Source organism: Podarcis vaucheri (genome assembly GCF_965113315.1).
Source record: "Podarcis vaucheri genome assembly, chromosome: Z".
Lineage (NCBI taxonomy): Eukaryota > Metazoa > Chordata > Lepidosauria > Squamata > Lacertidae > Podarcis > Podarcis vaucheri.
The window spans coordinates 40,570,947-40,595,184 of record NC_138758.1 but is presented as its reverse complement, the minus strand read 5'-3'; the positions used below and the strand labels follow the sequence as shown (position 1 = coordinate 40,595,184).

The window sequence follows — 24,238 nt, the reverse complement described above, 5'->3', positions numbered from 1 at the left end:
GCAGCACAGTGCTCTCCTCTCCTGTGGTTTCCAGCAGCTGGTACCCAGGGGCATTCCTGCCTTCCATAACGGAGGGACCATAAGCAATCAGAGTTGGTAGCTTTCAATGCAGGATGGGGGAGGGCATCCAATGCGCACCCGGCAGGACTTCATATCAGCCTCCCATGACTGCCGTCTGAAAAGGTCTCTGGCATTGCAGTCTTGAAGTGAGGAATGTGCATGCATGAGCTGGTCTATCAGTAAGAAGCGACCCTTCACTGTGCTTTTATTAAAAGCAAGAATTTTCAACAAAGACACACACACACACTTTTCTCAGTATCAATGCCTCTGAGATTAATACATTTTTTTCAGGTGCCGTCATACCTGACAATATGCAATTATCTTTGCCGAGAAAGTGGGGTGGGGTGGGGGTAGGAATAAAGATTGGGTGATCGTGTGTGCTTCTCTTTGGTGTTCTTTGAATAGAAAGTGGGCTGTTCTCCAGAGGTGTTCATCAGATGTATTCTGCAGAGGGAATGTAGCATCCCGATTAATTTGGGGTAGAATCTTCATGTTGACGCTGGCAGATTGAGGAAAACGTTCTGGAAACACAGGGAGGATATGGGGTGGCGGGGGGGGATCACACCAGTTTTTCAAACATGCATTATTTGAGGAGGGGAGGGGCATTTCAAATAATGTTAAATAGATCTTGAGAAAACAGAGCTGGTGCAATGAAGCCTTCTAGGGATCAGCTGATGGCTTTAAAAGAAAAGAATGCATGCGAGCTTTGATGTCGTGCTTCCTTTATCAGCCTGCCGCACCACAGCCTTCCAAGAAATCTGTAAATTAATGCTATAGATGCTGAACATAAACTACTGCTGTTTACTTCATTTCTGGTTCTCTGTGTGTATCTGTGTTTCATAAGTGCCTTCAAAATCTCTCACAGTGACTTAATTCTTTTCAGTTCTGGGGGGAGGGAATTTTCTCCATTTTCAGGTAGTCTTTGTCCATCCCTGCATCCTCAACACGCAAATATTTTAACTTGTTTTTAACGTGTTTTTTAATTTGGAGTTTTGTTTGTTTAAATTAAGGGGTGGAATATGTGCCTGTGAAGAGAAGAACCGCAGAGAGCAGTGGGATGGTCTAATTGCAGGGGCTCAGTGCAAGGGGAGGTATGGTGTGGGAGGTGGGGCAGGCCAGGTAGGGGGCACACAGCACAGGCAACTGGAGACTGTGCTGTGCGGCGGCCCCTCTTCTGACCTGGGCAATTGAGGCTGTCCTATCAGCCAGCCCTTGGGTCTGCGGATGCTATTGATGAGTGTCAGGTGGGCCCAGAGTAAGACTCCCCCATCCATGATGTGATTGTAGTTGAGGAAGCCAATTCAGCCTGTATCACTGAGACCTGGGTGGGTGAGCAGGGTGGAGTTGGTCCCACCTGGGTACTCGGTGCAGCATCAGGGCAGATTTGAGGGTTGGGGAGAGGCAGTTGCTGTGGTCTATAGATTCCATCTATAGAGCATGTGTTCCTGACATTGGACAGTTGGGACAGATCAGGGATTCTGCTGGTTTACCACCTGCCTCGCTGCCCAGCACTCTCCTAGCCTGAGGTGGCAGCTGGTTTCGGAGGCAGTGCTGAAGACTTCCAGGCTGCTGATTTTGTGGGACTTAAACATCCATGCTGAGGCAATTGGCTCTAGGGTGGCTCAGGATTTCATGGCTGCCATTACGACCATAGGACTGTCAGAATATGTTACCGACCCAACACATATGGCAGGCCACATTCTGGACCTTGTTTTCTCAACTAGGCAGGAAGAGGGTGATCTGAAAATGTGTGTGGGGGGGGTGTTGACACCAGCTCCTTGTCAGGGTCAGACCACTACCGGTTGAGATTTAGGCTTTCAGCACCTTTCCAGTCCTACTTGGATGGTTATTTCCAGAGGGTTATGCTAGGGGAGTGTTCTTCGGCCTTGTGGAGCCAAAGTGTGGGGTTCCTCAAGGTTCAGTTTTAGTCTAGGCTGTTTAACATCTAAATGAAATCACTGAGTGGGGTTATTCCTAGTGCTAGAGTATGTTGTGAGCAATCTACTGATGACACATAGCTCTACATAACAACTTCTATCTGCAAGTATTCACTGATTGTGCTAGACCATTGTCTTGCCTTGGTAATGGACTGGATGAAAGCCAAGAAACTGAAGCTTAATCCAAATAAGACTGAGGCACTGTTAGTGAGTGGCTCCCTAGACCAGATGGGTGGGAGGTTGCCTGCTCTTGATGGGGTTACACTCCCTGTGAAGGAGCAGGTAAATAATTTAGGGGTACTCCTGGATCCTTTGCTGCCACTTGAGGCTCAGGTGGCTTCAGTGGTGCAGAGCACTTTCCATCAGCTTCGGCTGGTGACCCAGCTGCGTCCCTATCTGGACTGGGATAGCCTAACTACTGTTGTCTATGCTCTGGTAACCCTTAGGTTAGATTACTGCAACATGTTGTTTACATGTTTGAAGATGGCATGGAAACTTCAGCTAGTGCAGAATTCAATGGCCAGGTTGTTCACTGGGGGTAAAATAGTTTGAGCATATTACCCCAGTCCTGACCCAATTGCACTGGCTACCAATTAGTTTCTGGTCCCAATTCAAAGCGCTGGTTTTGACCTATAAAGCCTGAAATGGCTCAGGATCACAATACCTCAAGGACCGCCTCTCTGTGATCATAATCTGAGGCCCTTTTTTGCATGCCTCCTCTGCAAAAGTCTGGAGGGCAGCAACATAAGAGCTGGCCTTTTCTGCTGTGGCTCCATTTCTGCTTTAGGCACCAGGCAGAAAGGGTTTCCTGTAACGAGGCCTTTGTCTGATTCTGTGGCCTTTTAAATGTGTTTGTGGGTGTGGGGGCTATTGGTTTGTTTGGTTTTTGTTTTATTATGCATCTTGTGTTCTCATTTTGTATTTTTACATTGTGAACAGCCCTGTGATCTTTGCATGAAGGGTGGTATACAAAACAAGCAAGAAGCAAGCAAGCAAATATTAAAGGGGACAGGTCCACTGCTGGTTCCCCCCAACATGCCTCTGAGTAACTTGAGACCTTAGCTGTAGCACATGACAAAGCCCCAGGCTAGGGATAAGTAACCGTTTTCAGCCCGAGGGCCTCATTCCTTTGCAGGCAACTATTCAGGGGCCACATGCCAACAATGGGTGGGGCCAGAGGCAAAAGAGATTTGAGGGGTGAATGTAAATTTTACCTTTGGATAGCAGGCTAGATTGCAGCCACACAGAAGTCAGAGGTTTGGATACAGAAATGTGCCTCTTTCCAGCATCCATCCATCCATCCATCCATCCATCCATCCATCTGCCAAGCTGTTTCTTTCAAAAGGTTGTGTGTGTGTGTGTGTGTGTGTGTGTGTGTGGTGGGGGAGCCCTTTTTAGCCTGAGGGCTGCATTACCTTCTGAACATCCTTATGGGGGGGCATCCTCCTGGGTGGGGCCAGAGGCAAAAGTGGGTGGAGCAAATAGCTCTTTACAGTAGGCTAGTTTCTACCCATGCTCACACACTTTCCTCTATTCTCCATCCAGACAAGGAAGAGGCATTATCAGGGTTCAATGACACATTCCAGCAAGGCAAAAGCACTCAAAGAGGATGCAGTGCAGGGCTGGTGAGGGGGTGTGGCTGACCAAGGAGCTGGGGGCTCTTCTCAGCCTGGGGTCTGGCCTTCCCCACCCTTCCCCCAGCCTAATGCCATCTGCAGGAAATCTGTAGTTGCAAGACTGGGACAATTCATAGCCAAGGACTTAAAGCTGTTTCTTTGCCCAGACATATCAATCGTTCCCCCTTTAATTTGAACATCTATTGTTAGCAAAATCACTGAAGGCAGAGCACTTAGCATCTGTGGGACTATGGAGGGGGAACAATGAGAAATATCATGTTAATGAACAAGATAACTATTTGTAAGCACTGCTGGGAAGAACTACCTCATTAGAGACTTTTCGGGGAAATTGGACTTTATTTGTACCATTTTGGAATCGATTGAGACCCCCGGGAATGAGCACCGATGGACGTCCTGACAATGTGATGGACTTACTTAATACAGGAACCACAGGATTTAATTTGATTTAATCTTTGGCATTCATCTTTTATAATAGGTCTATCATCATTATTATTATGAACTTTTAATTTTTATTATTTGAAAACAATTAAAACAAATTTTAAAGGACATAAAGCCATGCTTTCGCACAGATGTATCGAATGTTCCTTTTTAATTTTGAGCATTTACTCTGAGGAGGAGGTCTGTTTAACCCCAAAGCTCTAAGGAGCATAGGAATCTGCCTTATATTAAGTCCATCTAGCTCAGTGTTGTCTACACTGTCTGGCAGCATCCCTCCAGAATTTCAGACAGGCAGCCTTTCCCAGCCGCATCTGGAGATGCTGGGGACTGAACCTGGGACCTTCTGCTTACAAGGCAGATGTTCTTTCACTGAACTATGGGATGGTCCTTCCGCATAGCTCTTATACTTTTTTACAAACACTGATTGGTTTCAGCACACACAAAATTTCACAGAGGATTCTGGGAGTGTACTTAGGAGAATATTTTGTTCAATAGTGTACAGGTGCTTCCAAAAATTCATATAAAAATCATCTAAGACTCCTTGGCAAGAGAGGAGAGTAGAGGAAGTAGGCAGACTCCTTCCTTCCTTCCTTCCTTCCTTCCTTCCTTCCTTTCTTTCTTCTATCACATATCTATCCCACTTTCCTCCAAATAGCTCAGGGTGACATACGTAGTCCTATTCCCCATTTTACCCTCACAGCAACCCTGTAGGCAGGTTAAGCTGAGAGTAACTGGCCAGCCAGAGATCACTAGAGAGCTTCACAGCTGAAAAGGGATTTGAACTTTTGTCTTGCAAGTCTTAATCTCACCTCACCAGCTCTCAAAATGGCACACATGGTTCTCCTCTTCTCATTTTATCCTTACAACAACCTGTGAAATAAGTCAGACTGAGAGGCAGTGATTGGCCCAAGGTCACCCAGCTTCATGGCTAAGTGGGAATTTGAACCCTGGTCCCCCAAGTGCTAGCCTGACACTCTAATCACTATATCACACTGGCAGGCCTTGGGGAAATGACTCCACCATTTCTGATTTTCTCATTGAGGATCTACCAATAAGCTCCTGAGGACCACCAAAGTTCTCCAAAGCATGTTTTGAATGCCCTGGTAAGTGACCAGACGTTTCCCATCTGGAACCCTCCATGTGATTTGCATTATGACTGCTCTGGCTGGGGGCTGATGGAAGTTGTGGTCCAAAACACCTAGACAGTAAAAGGCTTAGGAAGGCTGTAACAGACCAAGAAGATGCCTGTTTTGGAAATGCATATTGTCCTTTCACCACACAGTGGAGCTGTTGACACCTTACAAAAGCAATCGAGGTGCCTGCAAACTTTCTAGCACTGGTTGAACGGTGAGCCGCACAAAATGGTATGGAAATGGGAAGAGTGTAAAGTCGAGGCAGAATTTGAAAGCTATATTCCAGTGAACAAAGACAGTCACAGACAATATTAGATAGATACTCAAGTTGTGACAATAGAGTGGTGGAGACAGGTTAACCATCTCCCTACTTTCTTTGTGTGTGCTATTCAACGAATCTTCACAGCTGCTTCCCTTACCCTGATTTGTATCTCCATTGCCATGTAAAACAAAAACAAGGATACTTTGAAAGGTTCTTGAAGCAATCCTAGCCATAAAGGGACCACAAAGGCATCACAAAGCCAAAACAGAGGAAGGGTGCACAGCACTGCCACTCTGAATAGGCTGCACCCCTCACTGGCCCTCCTTAAGTGTTTTTGCCCGGCTAGAATATGTCCTTGGACCCTGATAATGTCTTTTGCTTTCCTAGATGGAGGATAGAGAGCGGTGTGCAAGTGTGCGACCAAAACTAGCCTACTGTATAAACGTAATCCTTACATTTGTTGTTCCACCCACTTTTGCCTCTAGCCCCAGCCATGGCAGGCATTTGTCGCTCTGAAAGGAATGTGGCCCCCAGGCTTGAAACTTCTCCCCACTCCTCTCCTCTCCTAAAGTATCCATTATATTCATACCCTGTTCTCACACTGGCCACCAAGTGATCTTCTGCCCAAGGGACCTTGGATATACCTGCGCCTGCTTCATTTTGGCAAGCTAGCAGATTCTGGTCCTGAAAAATTATTCACTTTGCCACATGACTCTTGCAGGGTCATTGCACCCTGCCAACAATATCCCCAAAAGCCTCTACAGAAAATACTGGGAGAGTATAGATGGACCTGCTCAGGTGTTGTTCTGTTGGCTAGCTGGCCATATGCCAAAGCGACAGGACTCCTTCTTGACATTTTGCTTCTTGTTGCTCATCTGCATTATTGATTACAGAAACTTTGCATTCAGGGCTATCTGCATAATGAGCTAGAGGGACGAACAGCCTGAGTGGCTGGATGGGAGTTTTCCTAATGGAGGAGAGGAGAGGAAACATTTTGGGGAGTAGCAATAGAGGATCAAAAAGCAAGAGCTGATGAGAGGTATTGTAGGAGCCAATGTAGTGTAGTGGTTAGAGTGTCAAACTAGGATGCAGGAGACCAGGGTTCAAATCCAGACTTGGCAAGCTCTCTGGTTGACCATGGGCTAGTCACAGCCTCTCCTGACCAACCTCACAAGGTTGTTGCGGGGATCAAATGTGGAGTAGGAGGAGAACTATGTACACCACCTTGAGCACCTCTGAGGAAATGTGGGATAGAAATATAATAAAGTAAATAAATAAACAAGAAGATTAGGATCCTTTACACGTTGCAAACGTTCTGTGCCAGACTTGCACAAAGGATGGGCTATGCATGGTTGTGTGTGGAAGAATAAAATGGAGTGTCCCCAATGGTAGTTATACTTGGAGCAGACCCATTGAAATTAATGGACATTAATAAACTAACTTGGGTCCATGGATTCCAATAGGTCTACTCTGAACATAATTTAGTTGGTTATAACTCAGTGTTTCAGATTTCTTTCTCCAAGTCAGGAAGACAGAAGGCCAGGTGTCATCCAGACAAGTGCTGAACCTAAACCAGTCCAGGCAATTCAAACCTTTGTAAGGCTTTTGTTGTTGTTTAGTCGTTTACTCTTCGTGACCCCATGGACCAGAGCACGCCAGGCACTTCTGTCTTCCACTGCCTCCCACAGTTTGGTAAGGCTTAGTAAAAGACTATTGGTCACACAGGTCACCTGACAACTGCAGTTGACCAGTTGAGGGACAAGCATAGAGGAAAAGCAGGTGGTCTTCTGCCACAATGGCATAGGGAGTAAGGCACTTAGGGCCAGCTGAACACACACACAACCACCACAGCTCTAATCTGGTTCTTAGGGTCCTGATACTTCTTGCTAGTTAGCAGGAAGCTTCTTGTCACATCCAGAAGGCCACTTTCTCCCTGCTGACTCAGCCAGAAAAGTTATTTTGTTCCACTGGACTTGGCTGCAGCCCAGTAGATAGGTCAGACCTGGAGGAGTTATATCAATAGGGTCTCTCATATGGCCATTGTCCTCCAGAACAGTAGTCTTCAACTTTTCTCAGACCTGGGACCCATCTCTAACCAAAGCATGAATAGTGATGCTTGGGAAACAGGGGTAGCAGACTGGTGGCCTTCCAGATGTTGCTGGACTACAGCTCCCATTATCCCTGACCATGGGCTGGGCCTGATTGGAATTAGAGTCCATAACTGCTCAAGAAGATCAAGTAATGGAGGCCTTCTCTGAGAGTGTGTGGGTCCTTCCTTGGTTTTGGTGAAATGGCTAGTGAAATGGTGGTGGAGTCACGTCCTGGTCCAATGCCAGAACTCATGGGGAAAGAAGACCACAGATTGATCAATTTGCTCTAACAAAGGTTTGCAGTAGACTGTGGCCTTCTGTGTCTCTGCTTCCAGGCTACCTCCAGACCACTCATTTGAGGGCCAACCTTCTGGCGCTCCTCTTTCATTCCAATCCCACCTATCGACTCTGCCCAGCGTGCCAGAATTTCGGAAGGGAGAGGGCTGAATTTATAGCAACCCTGGAGGTCAAAGATGATAAATAATGAGTTCTATTGCACATTCAACGGCGGGGAAAATGGGGAAGAGGGTCAAAAGCCAGCGTTCTCATGATCCAGCTGGCTGAATGTGTCCCACTAATAAATTGGTTAATTAAAAAAAAGGGTGGGGGACTCAGAAGATAATGTCCAGATTTCTAGGTTTGTAAAAATAAATAGGCTTTAAAAATGTTATGTGAACAGGAGAGGGAGAGGAGGAGCATGGGGAATCGGACGGCGGTTTGCGAGCTGAATTCCTTAATGACATCCTCATTAAAAAGGCTTCACTGCCAAACGCTGTTTGCCTCTGCCTTCGGAAACTGTCTGCATTAATAATGAGGAGCTACACTTGGAAGGTATTTACATAAAGTATTGTAGTCCTGTCATGGTTGGAGACAGCAAACACCGTGCTGGTACAGATAGCGTGTGGGGGTGGGGGTGGGGGTGAGAGAACAAGAGATTTGGTAGTCCAAGCATTCATAGGAACCAGTGATGTTTGAGATTGTAAGAGCATAAGGAGAGCCTCCTGGGTGAGGCCAATGGCCCATCAAGTCCAGCGTCCTGTTCTCACAGCGGCCAGCCAGATACTTGTTAGGGGAAATCTACAAGCAGGACCTGAGCACAAGAGCAGTCTACTCTCCTGCAGTCTCCAGCAGCTGGCATTCAGAAGTGTTACTGCTTCTGACCACAGATTCCATTTTGATTCAACAGGAAGGGCTTTCTTGTTGCATGAGCTTTTAATGAGAGCATTAGGAAGCAGAGAAGGACAGAACAAATGGTGGCTCTTGCCCATTGGGACTGGTGGGGCAGAAGACACAGAGACCAATAGCAAGGAGAGCCAGAGCCAATGACTGGTAAGGCCAGAGTCAATAAAAAGGGGAGCCAACTTATTCTAGTTTGTCCCCCATCCTTCTCCCTGCTGAGTTCTTCAAGGGTATCACTGTGACTAAGTAGGAGGAAGGTTATAGCCAGGGCTGAACTGATCATAAGCAAGCAGGAAGACAGGTGTGAGGGTTGGCTGTGGGCAGAATGAGGTGAGTGGGGCAGTGCCCCATTCATTCTAAAGGACCAGGCTCCTGAAGCCAGGCGACAAACAACTATATTCATTTTGTAGGCATCAGAAGAGCCCTGCTGTATCATTTTTTTTTATAATAGTTTTTTTATTGCTTTTTTTCCAGGTTAAAAATACATCATCAATGACACAACAAAAGCGATTTTACAGAAAAAAGAAGAGATTATAGAAAGAAAGAAAAAACATTCACTTTTTCAAATCAATTTTCATGATCAACCGGACTTCCCCACGTCCTCCGTCCCCTGCTTTCTTTGCAATATAAATAAACAGCAAATTAATACCTTATTTTAAATGTTTTTGTGTTTTCATTTAGTTATATAATCTACAATTTATACTTTTCTAAATCATAACTTAATTTAGTTTCATTTACCAATCTCAATACTGAAGCATGTTTTTCCCGAAAGCTTAGCAAATTCTCAACATTCATATAACTTATAATGTTTTTGTAAATAGTCCTTAAATTTTTTCCAGTCCTCTTCCACTGCCTCTTCTCCCAGATCTCGGATTCTGCCTGTCATTTCGGCTAATTCCATGTAGTCGATCAGCTGCGAATGCCATTCTTCCAGCGTGGGTAGCTCCTGTGCCTTCCAATATTTGGCTATAAGGATTCTTGCTGCTGTAGTTGCATATAAAAAGAAGGTTCTATCTTTTTTTAACACTCTCTGGCCCACAATGCCCAGGAGGAAGGCCTCTGGTTTCTTATGAAAGGTGTATTTAAACACCTTTTTCAACTCATTGTAAATCATTTCCCAAAAAGCCTTCACCCTCGGGCATGTCCACCAGAGGTGAAAAAATGTTCCTTCAGCCTCCTTGCATTTCCAACATTTATTATCAGACAAATGATATATCTTTGCCAGTTTGACTGGGGTCATGTACCACCTGTATACCATTTTCATAATGTTTTCTTTTAAGGCACTACATGCCGTGAATTTCATACCGGTGGTCCACAACCTTTCCCAGTCTTCAGACATAATGTTGTACCCAATGTCTTGTGCCCATTTTATCATAGCTGATTTAACTGTCTCATCTTGAGTATTCCATTTAAGCAACAAGTTATACATTCTTGAAAGCACTTTCGTCTTAGGTTCAAGTAGTTCTGTCTCTAGTTTTGATTTTTCCACCTGGAAACCAATTTTTTTGTCCTTTTTGAAAATCTCTAAAATTTGGGCATAATGAAACCAGTCTCGCACCTTTCCTTTCAATTTTTCGAAACTCTGCAACCTCCAAGTATCACCATCTCTTTCTATTATCTCACAATATTTTGCCCAGCCACTCTCCATATTACGTAGTTTTATGGCCTTAGCCTCCGTCGGTGATAACCACCTCGGGGTCTTACTTTCAAGTAAGTCCTTGTATTTAGTCCAGACAATGAATAGAGCTTTCCTAACAATATGGTTTTTAAACAATTTATGAGACTTTGCCTTGTCGTACCACAAATATGCATGCCACCCAAAAGCATTACTATGCCCTTCCAGATCTAGGACATCAGTGTTTTCTAACAGAAACCAATCTTTCATCCAGCAGAAGGATGCAGCTTCATAATACAGTCTTAAGTCCGGCAGGGCAAACCCCCCTCTTTCCTTTGCATCTGTTAATATCTTAAATTTTATTCGGGGCTTTTTGCCCTGCCAGACAAACTTCGTGATATCCCTCTGCCACTTTCCAAAACATTCCACTCTGTCCACGATCTGAAGGGTTTGAAACAAAAACAACATTCTTGGCAATACATTCATCTTTACTGCTGCAATTCTTCCCGACAAGGAAAGTTTCAATCTTGACCAAATTTCTAAGTCCTTTTTAATTTCCGACCAGCATTTTTCATAATTATCCTTAAATAAATTCAAATTTCTCCCAGTCAAGTTAACCCCCAGGTATTTCACTTTTGTAACCACATTTAATTCTGTTTCCTTCTGAAACCCATCTATTTCTAAAGATGTCAAGTTTTTTGCCAAAACCTTAGTTTTTTGTTTGTTCAACTTGAATCCCGCCACCCGACCAAACTCAGAAATTAGTTCTAAAGCTCTTTTTGTACTGGTTTCTGGCTCCTGTAATGTCAAAACCAAATCATCTGCAAAGGCCTTAAGTTTGTATTGTTTTTCTCCGACCTGTATTCCTTCCACCAGCCGATCCCTCCTGATCAAGTTCAGCAACACCTCCAGGACAGAAATAAATAGCAAGGGTGATAGGGGGCACCCCTGTCGTGTCCCTTTTTCAATTTTAAACTCCTCTGTCACCACACCATTTACTATCAATTTAGCCTTTTGTTCTGAATAGATTGCTTCGATACCATTTTGAAACGCCCCTCCCACTCCCATCCCTTCCAAATTTTTCTTCATAAATTTCCAAGATATATTGTCAAAGGCCTTCTCTGCGTCTATAAAAATCAAGACTGCTCTCGTGTTCATATTTGTCTGTAGTAACTCCAAAACGTCAATAATGTTCCTAGTGTTGTCAGACAAATGTCTACCAGGGAGAAAGCCGGCTTGGTCCTTATGAATTACTTCATTCAAAACTTTTTTCAGTCTGTTTGCTAAGATGTCAGCAAAAATTTTGTAATCCACATTTAGGAGTGAGATAGGACGATAATTCTTAAGTTGAGTCTTTTCAGATTCCAATTTTGGTATCAGAGTAATAAATGCTTCTTTCCACGATTCTGGTGCCCCCTTCCCTTCCATAATCTGATTACATACCTCCATTAGTGGCTGTGTCAAATATTCCGTCAGTGTCTTATAATATTTGGAGGTAAGTCCGTCTGGGCCTGGGGATTTGCCTGTTTGCATGTTCTGAATGGCTCTTTCAATTTCCTGTTGTGTTATTTTATAGTTCAGGGCTGTTTGTTTATCTTGTGTTAACTTTTGCAGGCCATAGCGTTTTAAGAAGTTATTTATTTCAGTCTCTGCTTGTGGTCCTTGGGTATACAGTTTTTTAAAATATCTCTGGAAACACTTTCTAATTTCTTCTGGTTTCTGAATACATTCTCCTTCGACCTCCAGATTGGTAACAAAGTTCAATTTTTGTCTCTTTTTCAGCTGCCATGCCAGCAGCTTCCCACATTTATTTGCCGATTCAAATGATCTTTGTTTCATCTGTTTAATTTTCCATTCAACTTCTTGATTTATCAATTTCGTATATTGTGCTTGGTAGAATTTTATTTCTCTTAAAACCTCTTTTGATTTTGGATTTAATCTCAGCTTTTTTTCTCCATCTCTTATTTTGTCCAAAATCTTGTCCTTTTTACCATTCCAGAGTTTCTTCTTAATAGTGTTCTGTTGTATCAGGAACCCTCTCATAACAGCTTTGCTCGCGTCCCAGATTGTTTTCTTTTCCACCGAAGTTTTCAAATTTATTTCGAAATAGTCTTTCAACGTCTTTTGGGCCTTCTTCACAATCTCCTGATCTCTAAACAAATAGTCATTCATTCTCCATCTGAAGGATCCAGCTGGTGTAAGTCTCAAGTCCATTTTCAAAGCATTATGGTCGGAGCAAGTTTTAGGGCAGATCTCTATTTTTTTTGTCTTAGGTGCCAGTCCTCTAGATGTCCAGATTTGGTCGATTCTTGTCCATGACAGATGGGCCTCAGAAAAGAATGTTCCCTCCATACCTAGAGGGTTCTTTGTCCTCCAAACATCAATCAAATCCATATTGTCTGTGAGTTCAAAAAAGGTCTTTGGAAGTCTGCCGTCCTTGTTCAAATTTTGGTTTTGTGACTTATCCATGTAGGTAGAGACTACCCCATTCATATCTCCCATCAAAATGATGTTGGTATAGTCAATATGGTCCAGCATTGTCTCATGCAGCCTCTTATAAAATTCCGATTTCCCATCGTTTGGTGCATATATTCCAACTATCAAAAATTTTTCTCCTTGTGATTGTATTTCAATCGCCAAAATTCTTCCTTGTTCATCTTTAAACACCAATTTTGGTGCTAGGCTCTCCTTTGCATAGATCACTACTCCTCTTTTTTTTAACCTTGTCTGATGAAATAAATTCTTGGCCTAGTCTCTTGTTAATTAACACTCTCCTGTGGAGCCTAGTCACGTGTGTTTCTTGAAGGCAAATGACGTCCAATTGTTCTTTTCTTAGTATATGAAAAATCTTTTTCCTTTTTTCGGGAGAGTTTGCGCCATTAATGTTCCAACTAAGAAGCTGTAGAGACATCCTGGATCAATTTATTTGTCGGTGGGAATGTCTCCTTTATCTTCTTTACCTGGAGGTGGAACCAAGTTGAGGCCAAACGAAGGAGGTGGCCAGGCTCCTGCTACTCCTTTCCGAAGGTCCTCCCCGTGATCGTTCAGAAACTTTTCTTGCTCCTCTGCTGTTCTGATTCTTACCTTCCTCCCTTTCAAGGTAAAAGATAGTCCTTGAGGGAATTCCCACCTATAAGGGATTTTATTGTTTCTCAATAAGCTTGCTAGGTCTTTGTATGTAGTTCTTAAATCCAAAAGCTGTTTTGGTATGTCTCTGAAGATTTCTGCCATCTTTCCCTGGATCACCAATGAATTTTTAAAGTGCAGGCCGAGTATGTTATCTTTTTCTTGCTTGGATCTCAAGATGATCAAGCAATCTCTTGGTTTATCCTTCTTGACCACTCTTCCTAATCTAAAGGCGGTGACGATTTTAAAGTCCTTCTCTTCTGCCAATCCCCAGAATTTAGATATTTCTGTTGTCAAGAAGCCAATCAAGTCCTCTTTTTCTGATTCTGGGATATTTCTCAGCCTGAGATTGCTTTCCCTGTTTTTCAATTCTGCCAGGGACAGGTACGCTTGCTGTTCAGTAACCTGTCTACTCAGTGGTCTCACCTCCCCTCTTAATTCCTCTATCCTCTTTTTATTTTCGTCTGCTTTTGTGTTTACTTCTTCAACTAATTTTCGGTTTTCTGTTGTAGTCTTTTCAATATTACCTATTGCCTGTGTATTCTTAGTGACCTGGTCTGTCAATTTATTAATAGAAGCTGTCACCTGGTCAAATTTAGCAGATTGTTCATCAAATCTAGCTGCTTGTTCATCAGCTTTCTTATTCAATGCTGCCAGTTGGTCCAATATTTCTTTAGAGACAGGGTCTAACCCTCCAGCAGCCATCTCCCCAAGAGGTGGCTGTATAGGTTGTCCTACTTGCAGACCTGTCACAATTGGAACAGACGATCTACGTGGCTGTACAGGCAAAGTTGTTTGCAAGAGTTCAGTTTGTTTTGCTTTCTTTCCAGCCCTTGTTTTTGGTGCTCCACTCATTCCACAGCTGTCCCTGGATCAAGGTCAAATTGTAAATCCCGTGGGAAACAATAAAAAAAAAGTAAACATCCAGATATAAAAAACCAGCAGTTCTCAGAGACAAATAATTCTACAATCCAGTAGGGGGAGCTCCCCAAAAAAAATTAGGAAAGAAGGATAAAGAGTTTCCACCATTAAGTTCCCACAAAAAAAAGAATTAGATAACGTCCAGAACAGGGGGGGAACCCTCCGTTCAATTTTAACTGCAGAGAATAAAAGTTCTTAACTAAGGTGCATGCAACAGTTCCTTTTTTTATCCAAGTACAAAGTAGCCCAATATAGCTTTATATTTTATATACAGTTACCGCAGTCCGATGCTACTTGTATCCAGGCAGATCGAGAGCCAGGTTTCGTAACTTTGTAATCCACAGGTAAATAGAAAGAGGGACCACAGTCTTTATCCACTTACAAAACTGTTATAACTTTTTTTAAGTTTTAGACAGTCTAGACCGAATTTGCAAAGTAAATTCCAGCTTCTTTTAACCTCCTTTCAATGCTTCCGCTTTAAAAGAGTCTTTGCTCGACACTTTAAACAGAGCCGGAAGACTGACTTCCTTTTTAGCGTCTCCCGCTTTCAGCCAGATTTCACCAAATTGAATTCAAATAGAGCCTCGAGTTTCTTACTCACGAGTAAGTTGTTTCAGTTCAGTTGTTTGAGGAAGAAAGGTCAGCGCTGATCAGCAGCAGCCGCGCGGCTTCACTTCCGCGGAAAGAGCGATGGATTCACAGCACCGCTACCCCCTCCACGTTCCGATACCCCTTACGGGGTCTCTTCTGCGTTTCCGAGGTCGCTTCTGGTGCCCGCCGAACCCCACGGCCACGGGCTCACTCTACCCGTGGTTTCTCTAAGTGGGTCGTCGCTGTGCCACAGCGCACGACCCTTTTCCGCGGAGCCCCTCTTCAGCAACTGAAGAGGACCGCCATTGCTGAGCGTGCCGCCTCCGGAAGTCCTGTGTATCAAACCAAAAGGCCTGCCCAGCCCAGTATGCTAGTTTTCCACACTTGCCAAGCCAGAGAACACATGGCCCCCCTGCATATTTACTCCGGATGGGTTTATTTCCATACCACTTACCAACTTTAAAATATTTCTAAGTGGTGTACAAAAAAACTGAATCAATAACAAAATATTGCAATAATGCACAGTTACATATAAAAATGTTACATCAATGCAAAGTCACTAATATATATATAAATCAAACCAATTCTTTTTTCTTGTGGGTCCTTCCAGGATCCAACAAACTTGACTCACCTGCAAAAGTCTCACAATGAGAAGAGATCCTGAAAACAGCAGACACCTCCCTAGTTTCTTACTCTAGACTTGCTTTTTATGGGAAGCCCCAGGGTGGATGATACTTCCTCAGGGTGCATCCCATTGCGTTCATGAAATAATTCTGTATCCTCAAACATCTTTCGTTTTACCAGTTTGGTTGCAAAATAAAAACCCTGTTTAACTTCAGCCAGTGTGGCGTAGTGGTTAAGAGCAGTAGACTCATAATCTGGTGAACCGGGTTCACTTCCCCGCTCCTTCACATGCAGCTGCTGGGTGACCTTGGGCTAGTCACACTTCTTTGAAGTCTCTCAGCCCCACTCACCTCACAGAGTGTTTGTTGTGGGGGAGGAAGGGAAAGGAGAATGTTAGCTGCTTTGAGACTCATCAGGGTAGTGATAAAGTGGGACAACAAATCCAAACTCTTCTACTCTTCCTATGTCTTCAGGTGCCAGAGTTTCTTTTAAAAAGCCAAAATTAGCCAGCCGCACGATCCTTTTCCCCAACCTTCCTTTAAACTGCTGTCAAGTCCCTGCCTGCTTCTCTCTTTGACAAGGATAAGCATAGGAGTCAACTCCTAGGGGCCGAGGTGCCTTTGCCCCCCACCCCAAAATATTTGAGGGGGCTGGCCTCCCCAAAGGTGATGGGCATTGCCATTCAAATGACACGTGTGTGCTATGTCTTATGATGGATTATGTGTGGTGGAGCTCACCCCCCCCCCCCAATATTTTATTCAGGTTGGCACCCCTGGAGGTAAGCAACATTTTTCAACTCAAGGGCCATATTCCCTTCTGGGGGCCACTTTCTAGGGGCCACTAGAGCAGCCAGAAGCAAAAATGAGTGCAGCAACAAATGTAAATCTGTACAGGAGGCTGGTTTCTGCTCCCATTCACACATTCCTCACCATCCTCTATCAAATTTATATCAGTTCAAGGGCACATTGTGGACAGGCAGAAACACTCAAGGAAGATGTGAAGCAGGGCCAGTGAATGGGTGTCATCTGGGGAGAATGGGTGTAGCTTGAGAAGGGGTTTGGCCCAAGGAGAGTCCCAAGGGCCATATAGAGAGGTCTAGAGGGCTGCACCTGGCACAGGCCTGAGGCTCTCCACCGCTGCTCTAGGATGGGAGAAATTCTACCAATGGGAGTCAGAGCCACTTCTGCCTGCCCCATCCTTCTATGATATCAGGGAAGTTCAGCCAATCACTGCCAGAGGTTTCACCACCACCAAATCCCTAAGAGCACTGCAATACAGATAATCTTTTATTATTCTTAATGATAATGAAACAAATCCTTCAAAGCCCTGGTTTATCTAAGCTCATAAATAACAAAGCCATCCTGAAACTCTTAAAGCTATCCTTGCTAAGAAGGGTCCAAAAAGGAAAAGGAAAAAAAAGCAGATTTAGTGGAGGATCTTGAAAGTTTTCACTTGCTAATTGACAAAAGGGTTTTAATTGGTGCTGTCTCTTGCTAACAGCCAGAGGGTCCTACAGAATTAAGATTATCGAATAATTGACCTTTCTGGCACATTTTACACCCTTATCTTGCTCTGGCAGAACTTAACTGCCAGGTGCTGGCAATTATACTCCCATATTGCCCGGTTTGTTGGGTCATCCCACTTGAATAATTCACCCAAGTTCGAGTATTAGTGTCTAATGGAGTGATTTCAGGTATTTATCGGCTAATGGACAAGCCAGTAATGGAAAGGGGTTATGTCTTTAAACCTCTCTAAAGGCGCATATATCCAGCCTCATTTTCAGACAATATCTTTGACGTTCTTTGTGCAGGCTGATCACTTACAAGCTTAGATGTAAGAATTTGCATATGGACTAAACCAGGGGGAAGGAAACCCCTTCCAGTTGGAGGGCTGCATTCCTTTTGGGGCAACCTTCCTGCAGCCCCATGCCAGTGGTGGGTGGGGCCAGAGGCGAAAGTGGGCGAAGTCACAAATGCCAATGTTACTTTTGTACAATAGGCCTCTCTCTGTCCTTCATCCAGTCAAGCAGGAAGCATGATGAGGGTTCAATGGCATATTCCAGCCAGGCAAAATTAGTCCAGGAGGTTGCAATGCAGGGCTGGGGAGTGATGTGTCTCAGGGCCAGACGGAGAGGCCTAGGGTGGCCACATTTAGTCCTTGGGCCTGAAGTTTCCCATCCCTGCTCTCCTCTGACAGGCAGCGGCTCTTGAAGGTTTCAGAGAAGGGGCTTTCTCATCAGCTGCCACCTGGAGGCACCAGGCAGCAAAATGAAGACTTTATGCATGGAAAGATGGCCCTCTATTAATAGAGTTACAGACCCTCTACAACTCAGCTATATGCCATGGCTTGAGATCAGGCTGCTCTGTTTGTAGGATGGCGTCAAGGACAGGTTCCAGCCAGGCAAGAAACACTCAGTGCTTCCTCATTTTCACAGCTGGGTTGCCTACCATATGGTGTGTGTGCGCACCTTGGAAATTGGTGGGGGTTGTGGGAAGAAATGGAACAGGGACAGAGCCTATATTCAATGGCGGCAGCAGAGCTTTTCCCTGTGGCTGCCATTGAGCAATTTCCCATAATTCCCCTGTAGAGTTGGAAAAGACTGTGAGGATCATTGAGTCCAACTCTCTGCAAATCAGGAATATTTTACCCAGCATGGGGCTCAAACCCACAACTCTGATATTAAGAGCCTCATGCTCTACCAGCTGAGCGACCCTGGGGCAGTGAGTTCCATAAGTGAACAAGGCACTCACAGTGTGTGATGAAGCTTCTTATATTTGTGTGTTTTGAATATGCTACATATCTGTTGCTTTGGACAACCCTGAGTTCTAGCCTTGTGGAAATAGGAACATAGGAAGCTGCCTTATGCTGGATCAGACCATTGGTCCATCTAGCTCAGTATTGTCTACACTGACAGGCAGTGGCTCTTTGGGGTTCCAGGTAGGGAATCTCTTCCAGCTCAGCCTGGAGATGCTGGGGATTGAACCTGGAACCTCTTGCATGCAAAGCAGATGCTCTGCCACCAGGTTACAGCCCTTTCCAGAGGATGCTCTCACCTCAAAATTGTTAATTCTTATAAACCTTGGTTGTATCATGTATTAGTCCTACTGACTGAGGGTGATAGAGGCGCCTTCCATATGTGCTGCATCAGGAAGATATTGGGCATCACAGAGTCTCAAACAAAGATGTGCTCTCTCAAGCCCACGTTCCCAGCATGTTCTCACTCCTGTCTCAGTGATGTTCATGCCGGCTTGGTCATATCCACAGGGAAGAAATCAGGATCCCCAAGGACGTGGTCTATGGGGAGCTGGCCCATTGGCAGACCAACTCTGTGTTATAAAGATGTCTGTAAAAGTGACACGAAGGCTTGCAACATTAACCCCACCATGTGGTAATCCCTTGCAGACAACTGCAGTGCCTGGAGACAATCAGGCAGGTTGTGTATCCACAGCAGTGACCAGAGGAGGAATGACTGCTGGGAGGAGCGCAGAGAGAAGAAATGCCATGGCGCATCTGCAGAAGCACAACTGAATACCTTCGTCTGCTCCAGCTGCAACAAAAAAAGTCTCTTCTGTATTGGCCTCCACAGCCACAGCAGGTGCTGTCACTCTCCAATGGTTGACTTCACCTCCAAAGGAACACTCTTCCATTGTCTCGTGTGTGTGCGTTCCCCTATTGCCTGCACAAAAGAAAAATGTGTTTAATAAAGAGTACCGATCCCAGACAAGTCATCCTTTTGGCTTAGAGCTTCTTATTTTTAATATACCTGACCAGGGCTGCATTGTATGTCCCCACACTGGAATGTTCACATTCAGGAATTTTGAAGTGCAGAAATACCTCCCCGCATAATGCCCACAATTGGTGAATGCACACTTCTTTCATTCTTGGTTGCAATTGTTTCCCCTCATCTGTTGCAACCAAATTCCTCCTCCTAATTTCAAGGGCTTCAGTGAACAAGTAGCCTGAGAGTATCAGGGACCATGTAATTAATGGTAGCCAAGTGGCAATTTCACTCAAAGCAGGTTAAACCAATTGCAAGGGAGGGCAGTGAACTCACTGGATCAACCACACACACTCAGCTCATTCGAGGGCTCATGAAATCTTGCTATGTGCCAACATCACTGAGGGAAAAGTCAGTTCAGAGTGAGGGCCATGTTCCCTGAATAGAAGAATACTTTCAAAATGATACCCTCCTACCAAAAGAAAAGAGAAGTGTTTGTCACTGCCAAAAAGGTTCATTTGAAAGTGCCCTGCATTTAAGTCTTGAATGTGACAGAACAGAACTTGAAAGAACTATGTCCAAGAGTTGTATTCTGAAAACTAGTGTTCCATGGTAGGCCACCAAGTCTTCAAGCCAAGACTTAATAGGCCAGGGGAATCTCTCTCTGATCAAGCCAACGAGCCATATATCTGCTGCCCTCACAGATGTTTCAGATTTTAATTCTCAGTAAATTTTGATGCATCACATTTATTGCAGTTTTGGACTGGCGTAATTACGACCTTCCTCCCAGGGCTGTTTTGCAATCAATTTTTGCAAAAAATTGAGAAGCTTCTCAGTGAGAAGATGCAGTTGCGGATAACACAGCTGACCAGCCACGGTCTGGTTCCCTAGCTGGAAGCACAATCCAAAAGGCTACCACCCAACAGAGGCAAGTGTTATGTGGATCATCTCTGCCTCCAACTGTTCTGCCCAATTGCCCAAAGACCCCAAACTCTCTAGGATTTCCCAGAAAATGGCAACTCTCTGCCATCATTCTGTATGGTTAATACCTGCAGATCAGGGAATGCCAATGTGAGGGAAAGTGAGGACTCTCAGACAGTGTGGGGTACTGTGTTGAATTAGGACCTGGAAAACCAGGGCTCAAATTCTACTTGGCCCTGAAGTTCACTGGGCAACCTTGGGACAGTCACTGCCTCTTAGCCTAACCTACCTCACAGGGTGGTTGTAGGGATTAAAGGAGGAGGGGTGAACCAGGTATGCCACCTTGAGTTCCTTAGAGAAAAATGCAACAATAAATAAGTAAGTAAATAAATAAATAGAACCCAGCACCTCAGGCCTGAGATACAATAAACAAAAGTAACTCATTGCATGCGTTCACATGTAGTGTGAACACTGAAACTAATACTGCATTAGTTACTGAAACTAATACTGCATTAGTTTTCCAGATTATAATGCTAGTGCTTCAGCCCCATTTTCTAATGTTCCTTTTGCCTTGCAGCACCCGTTGCATTATGAAACTGTGACCTTTTGACTGATATACTGTTTTGAGGGTTTTTTTAAAAGAACAAACAATCAAATAGTGTGTAAATTTTATTGGGGGGGGGGACCTGGCATATCACACCGGTGGGTGTGGTGTAACACAACAATGAATGTGACCAGACAACTTCACTACTCTTCCACATGCATGCTTCTGTTTCCCCACCATTCTCTCAAGAAAACAACAGGAAAGAACTGCATGCCAGTATAGTGCCCCAAATTTTGCCAACCTCTCTCTCCCACCCCCCATATTTCCGAGGTTAAGGGTGTGGGATATTTATGCAGTCAAACATAACTGTGCATAATTTCCAGTAAGTTAAGGACCTCAGAGCTGTATACAGCTAGAAAAGGCTTGGCTACATCATGCCCCATCAACTTTGGAGAGGGAGTAAGCAGACGTCTGAGGCTGGGGCTCCAGACTGAGACACATGCTTGAGACTAATGTCTCTATTTTGTAACCAATAATACCTTACCTGTGTTCTGCTGTGGCCTTGAATGATACATGAGTGAGATCTCTGATTACTGTAAGTAAAGCATTTAAACTTACTTAAGGTTGTGGTCTATTCACTCCAAGAGGAGTAGAGGAGGTGAACAACAATTGTAAGTGCTTAATACTGGGACATTTAAAGATCTAACAACCCATATTCCCCACACTTTGCAAACCCTGCATAGAATTCTGTTTTAAACTGCTGGGGCTTTTTTTGGATAGAGAGTGAGTCAAGCCCCCACACCTTTTGAATCAAGGCAGCCAGCTGTTTTTCTTTTGCCATTTCCCACACATTTGACTCTTCAGGATTCACTGGTATTTCCTAGTTATTTCCCAAAAAAGAAGAGGGTAAAAATGGACACACACACACCTGAATCAAATAAAACAGAAATGAGCACTAAACACATAAGCTCTATATTCCATTAATTTTCTGGAATTGCTTTTATATGAAAGTTCAAATATAACGTGGAAATTAACAGTTATGGAAATGCCGTGGAAACTGAATAAACTGTCATGTGAATGCAAACCCTTCTTTTGAACCATCGCCATTTCTTTCATGGACCGCAAGCTGGAGACCTAAAAATAAGACAAGGCCATGATCATGGACAAGGATCAAAGTTGATCATTTTTCGGTTTGTAAATTTCTTCCATGTCTGCTCTCTTCTCTCTGTTGCCAGGATATTGATGGCAACACAAGAACATACAATGGCCCATCTAGTCCCGCTTTGTGCTGGTCCAGGGGGGAGGTTACCGTGGGGCGAGGTCCAGGACCTGAGTCGTGGGTCAGCAGACAGTCCTCCACGGGCAAAGCGGGGTCCACAGCAAGGAGCCGGGCAAGGACAGGAACTCTGGGGGAACCGGACTGGGTGCTGGCCGAAAAAGCTCTTCAACGACGTTGCTCCCGCAACCTGGGACCAGGCTAACTGGCCTTTATCTTCTCTGAGGCCAGGGGCAGTCCCAGCCCCCAGGAGACCCGCCTCTTCTGGCCTTAAGGCAAGCACTCCTCCTGGGAGAAACCAGTTCCCTCCGCCTCTCCGCCCTGAGCCTCTGCAGTTCAGGAGAGGCTGAAGGGTTACTGGACCCAGGGGGAGACTCACCTGTAGGCACTGAGTCCTCAACCACCTCCGGAGATAGAGTGGATTCACCTGGTGCCTGCTCCTGAGGATCCGGCACAGGTGCAGGCGCTTCAGAATCAAGGCCCTGCCCCAGCTCAGCTGGCCCTGGAGGCGGGGACTCCTGTGCAGGCTGGGACTCCTCCGGTTCAGCCTCTGAATCGGATTCCCAGGCCATCACGCTCATCCTGTTATCACAGTGGCCAACCAGATGCCCCAATGAGCAGCTTGCAAGCAGGACTCAAGCACAAGAGCATTCTCCCTTCCTGTGGTTTCCAGCAACTGGTATTCAGATACAGTACTGCCTCTGACAGTGGAGGCAGAGCAGAGCCACCATTGATAGTGTTCTCCTCCATGAAATTGCCCAGCCCTCCTTTAGAGCCACCTAGCTTGGTAGCCATCACTGTCTCCTATGGGAGCAAGTGTTCCATGGTCTAACTATGCTCTGTAGGAGGAAGCACGGCACTTTGCACCCCAAGAGCTTTTGCATGGCTGGGATGCGTCCTTGAACTATGATCATGCATTTCGCTTGCCTGGTTGGAGGACAGAGAGAGGAGTGTCAGAGAGTGTGCGTAGAAACTACCCCACTGAACCAGGGTATAATTTACATTCATTGTTCTGCCTACTTTTGCCTCTAGTGCTGCCCTGCTCTAGCATGTGGTCCTCAGAAAGCTGCCCAGATGGAATGCAGCCTTCAGACTGAAAAAGATCTCCAGCCCGTTTAATGTCTAAATGCGGTTCTGACTTAAAACAGCTTCTTTTCTTAAGGCCACTGCATTATCTCAAAGCCAATAACCTCAACCCAAAAGCAATGTGTCTGTTTCACATTCCCAAGTGAAACCATCCATGCTCCGGAGCCAATGGGAAACATGTGAGAAAGGAGGGAGGAGTTTCACATCAAGGGCTGGAATGAGAACCTTCTTGTTATGAAATCTGGGTGGTGGTGGTGGAATAGAATGAAATAATCTTTGCAGAAAATAATGCCTTTCTTGCTTCTCCTGCTAATGTAGGGTGGGGTTAAGGCACGGAGAGAAACTCTATCCAGAGGTCTTAACCATTGTACCATTTAATTATCCGATCTCTCTAAAGGTATTCCTCAGCAATTAGAATAATCATTCATACTTCTGTTTTTATGAGGACAGTTTCGGTTTTATCAGACAGAGCTCTATTTTCTTATTATTATTCTTATTGCTCTTACCGCTTTGATTCTTGCCTTTTGTTTTATGCTACACAAATGCACATGCAGAGAATGCACCCAACGCTGTAAGTTTCTTGAAATATTAGTTTAATAAGACACAAGAATAATATTAAGGATGCAATTCTTTTCCTTATCTATTATTTATATGTGCGGCATGATTTAGAGAGGTATTTGAATCAAGACAGTCACTAGCAAGGTGCAGTAATCTCTGTGTGTGTGTCTGTGTGTGCGCGCGCGCATACACACACACACACACACACACCCTGGCAATATCCACCTAGAGATTCAGCCCACATATCTGGAAGATTTTGATTTAACATGCACAGTTTATCAAGACCCGTGCGCTCTGCTGAAAACCTGCCTTTCCCCCTCTTTTTTATGTAAGGGTATAAATAATCAATGCGCAGTGCAACTTTAAATTACCGTTAATGTGTTGCGCTTATGATCCCACAAGAACGATACCAAGACTAACAGGGAATTGTGAGACAGATGCTTTTGGGGTGGGGTGTGAAATATAATAATATCCATTTTTATTATTTGGAGACATTTCTTATTAAGGCAAGTGGGGTAGATC

The 24,238-nt window shown here is 44.5% G+C and overlaps 1 protein-coding gene across 6 annotated transcripts in view; it reads left to right on the top strand.

The window, feature by feature from the left end:
* The window catches only part of LOC309523706 (uncharacterized protein), a 34,483-nt gene extending 15,243 nt beyond the window's left edge, over positions 1 to 19,240 (top strand). For 3 of the 6 annotated variants that reach the window (XR_014215534.1, XR_014215535.1, XR_014215536.1), the window contains one exon: positions 19,016 to 19,240. Coding sequence is in view for 1 of the 6 variants with exons in the window: in XM_082207784.1 (XP_082063910.1) it covers positions 8,237 to 8,388; positions 15,600 to 15,653 (206 nt within the window). In the remaining 5 variants the exon portion in view is untranslated. Of the gene's footprint in view, positions 1 to 8,236; positions 8,389 to 8,743; positions 9,166 to 15,599; positions 15,936 to 19,015 lie in introns of those variants that run through there. The other 3 variants (XR_014215537.1, XR_014215538.1, XM_082207784.1) reach the window with 2 other exon arrangements.
* Positions 19,241 to 24,238: the final 4,998 nt, after the last annotated feature.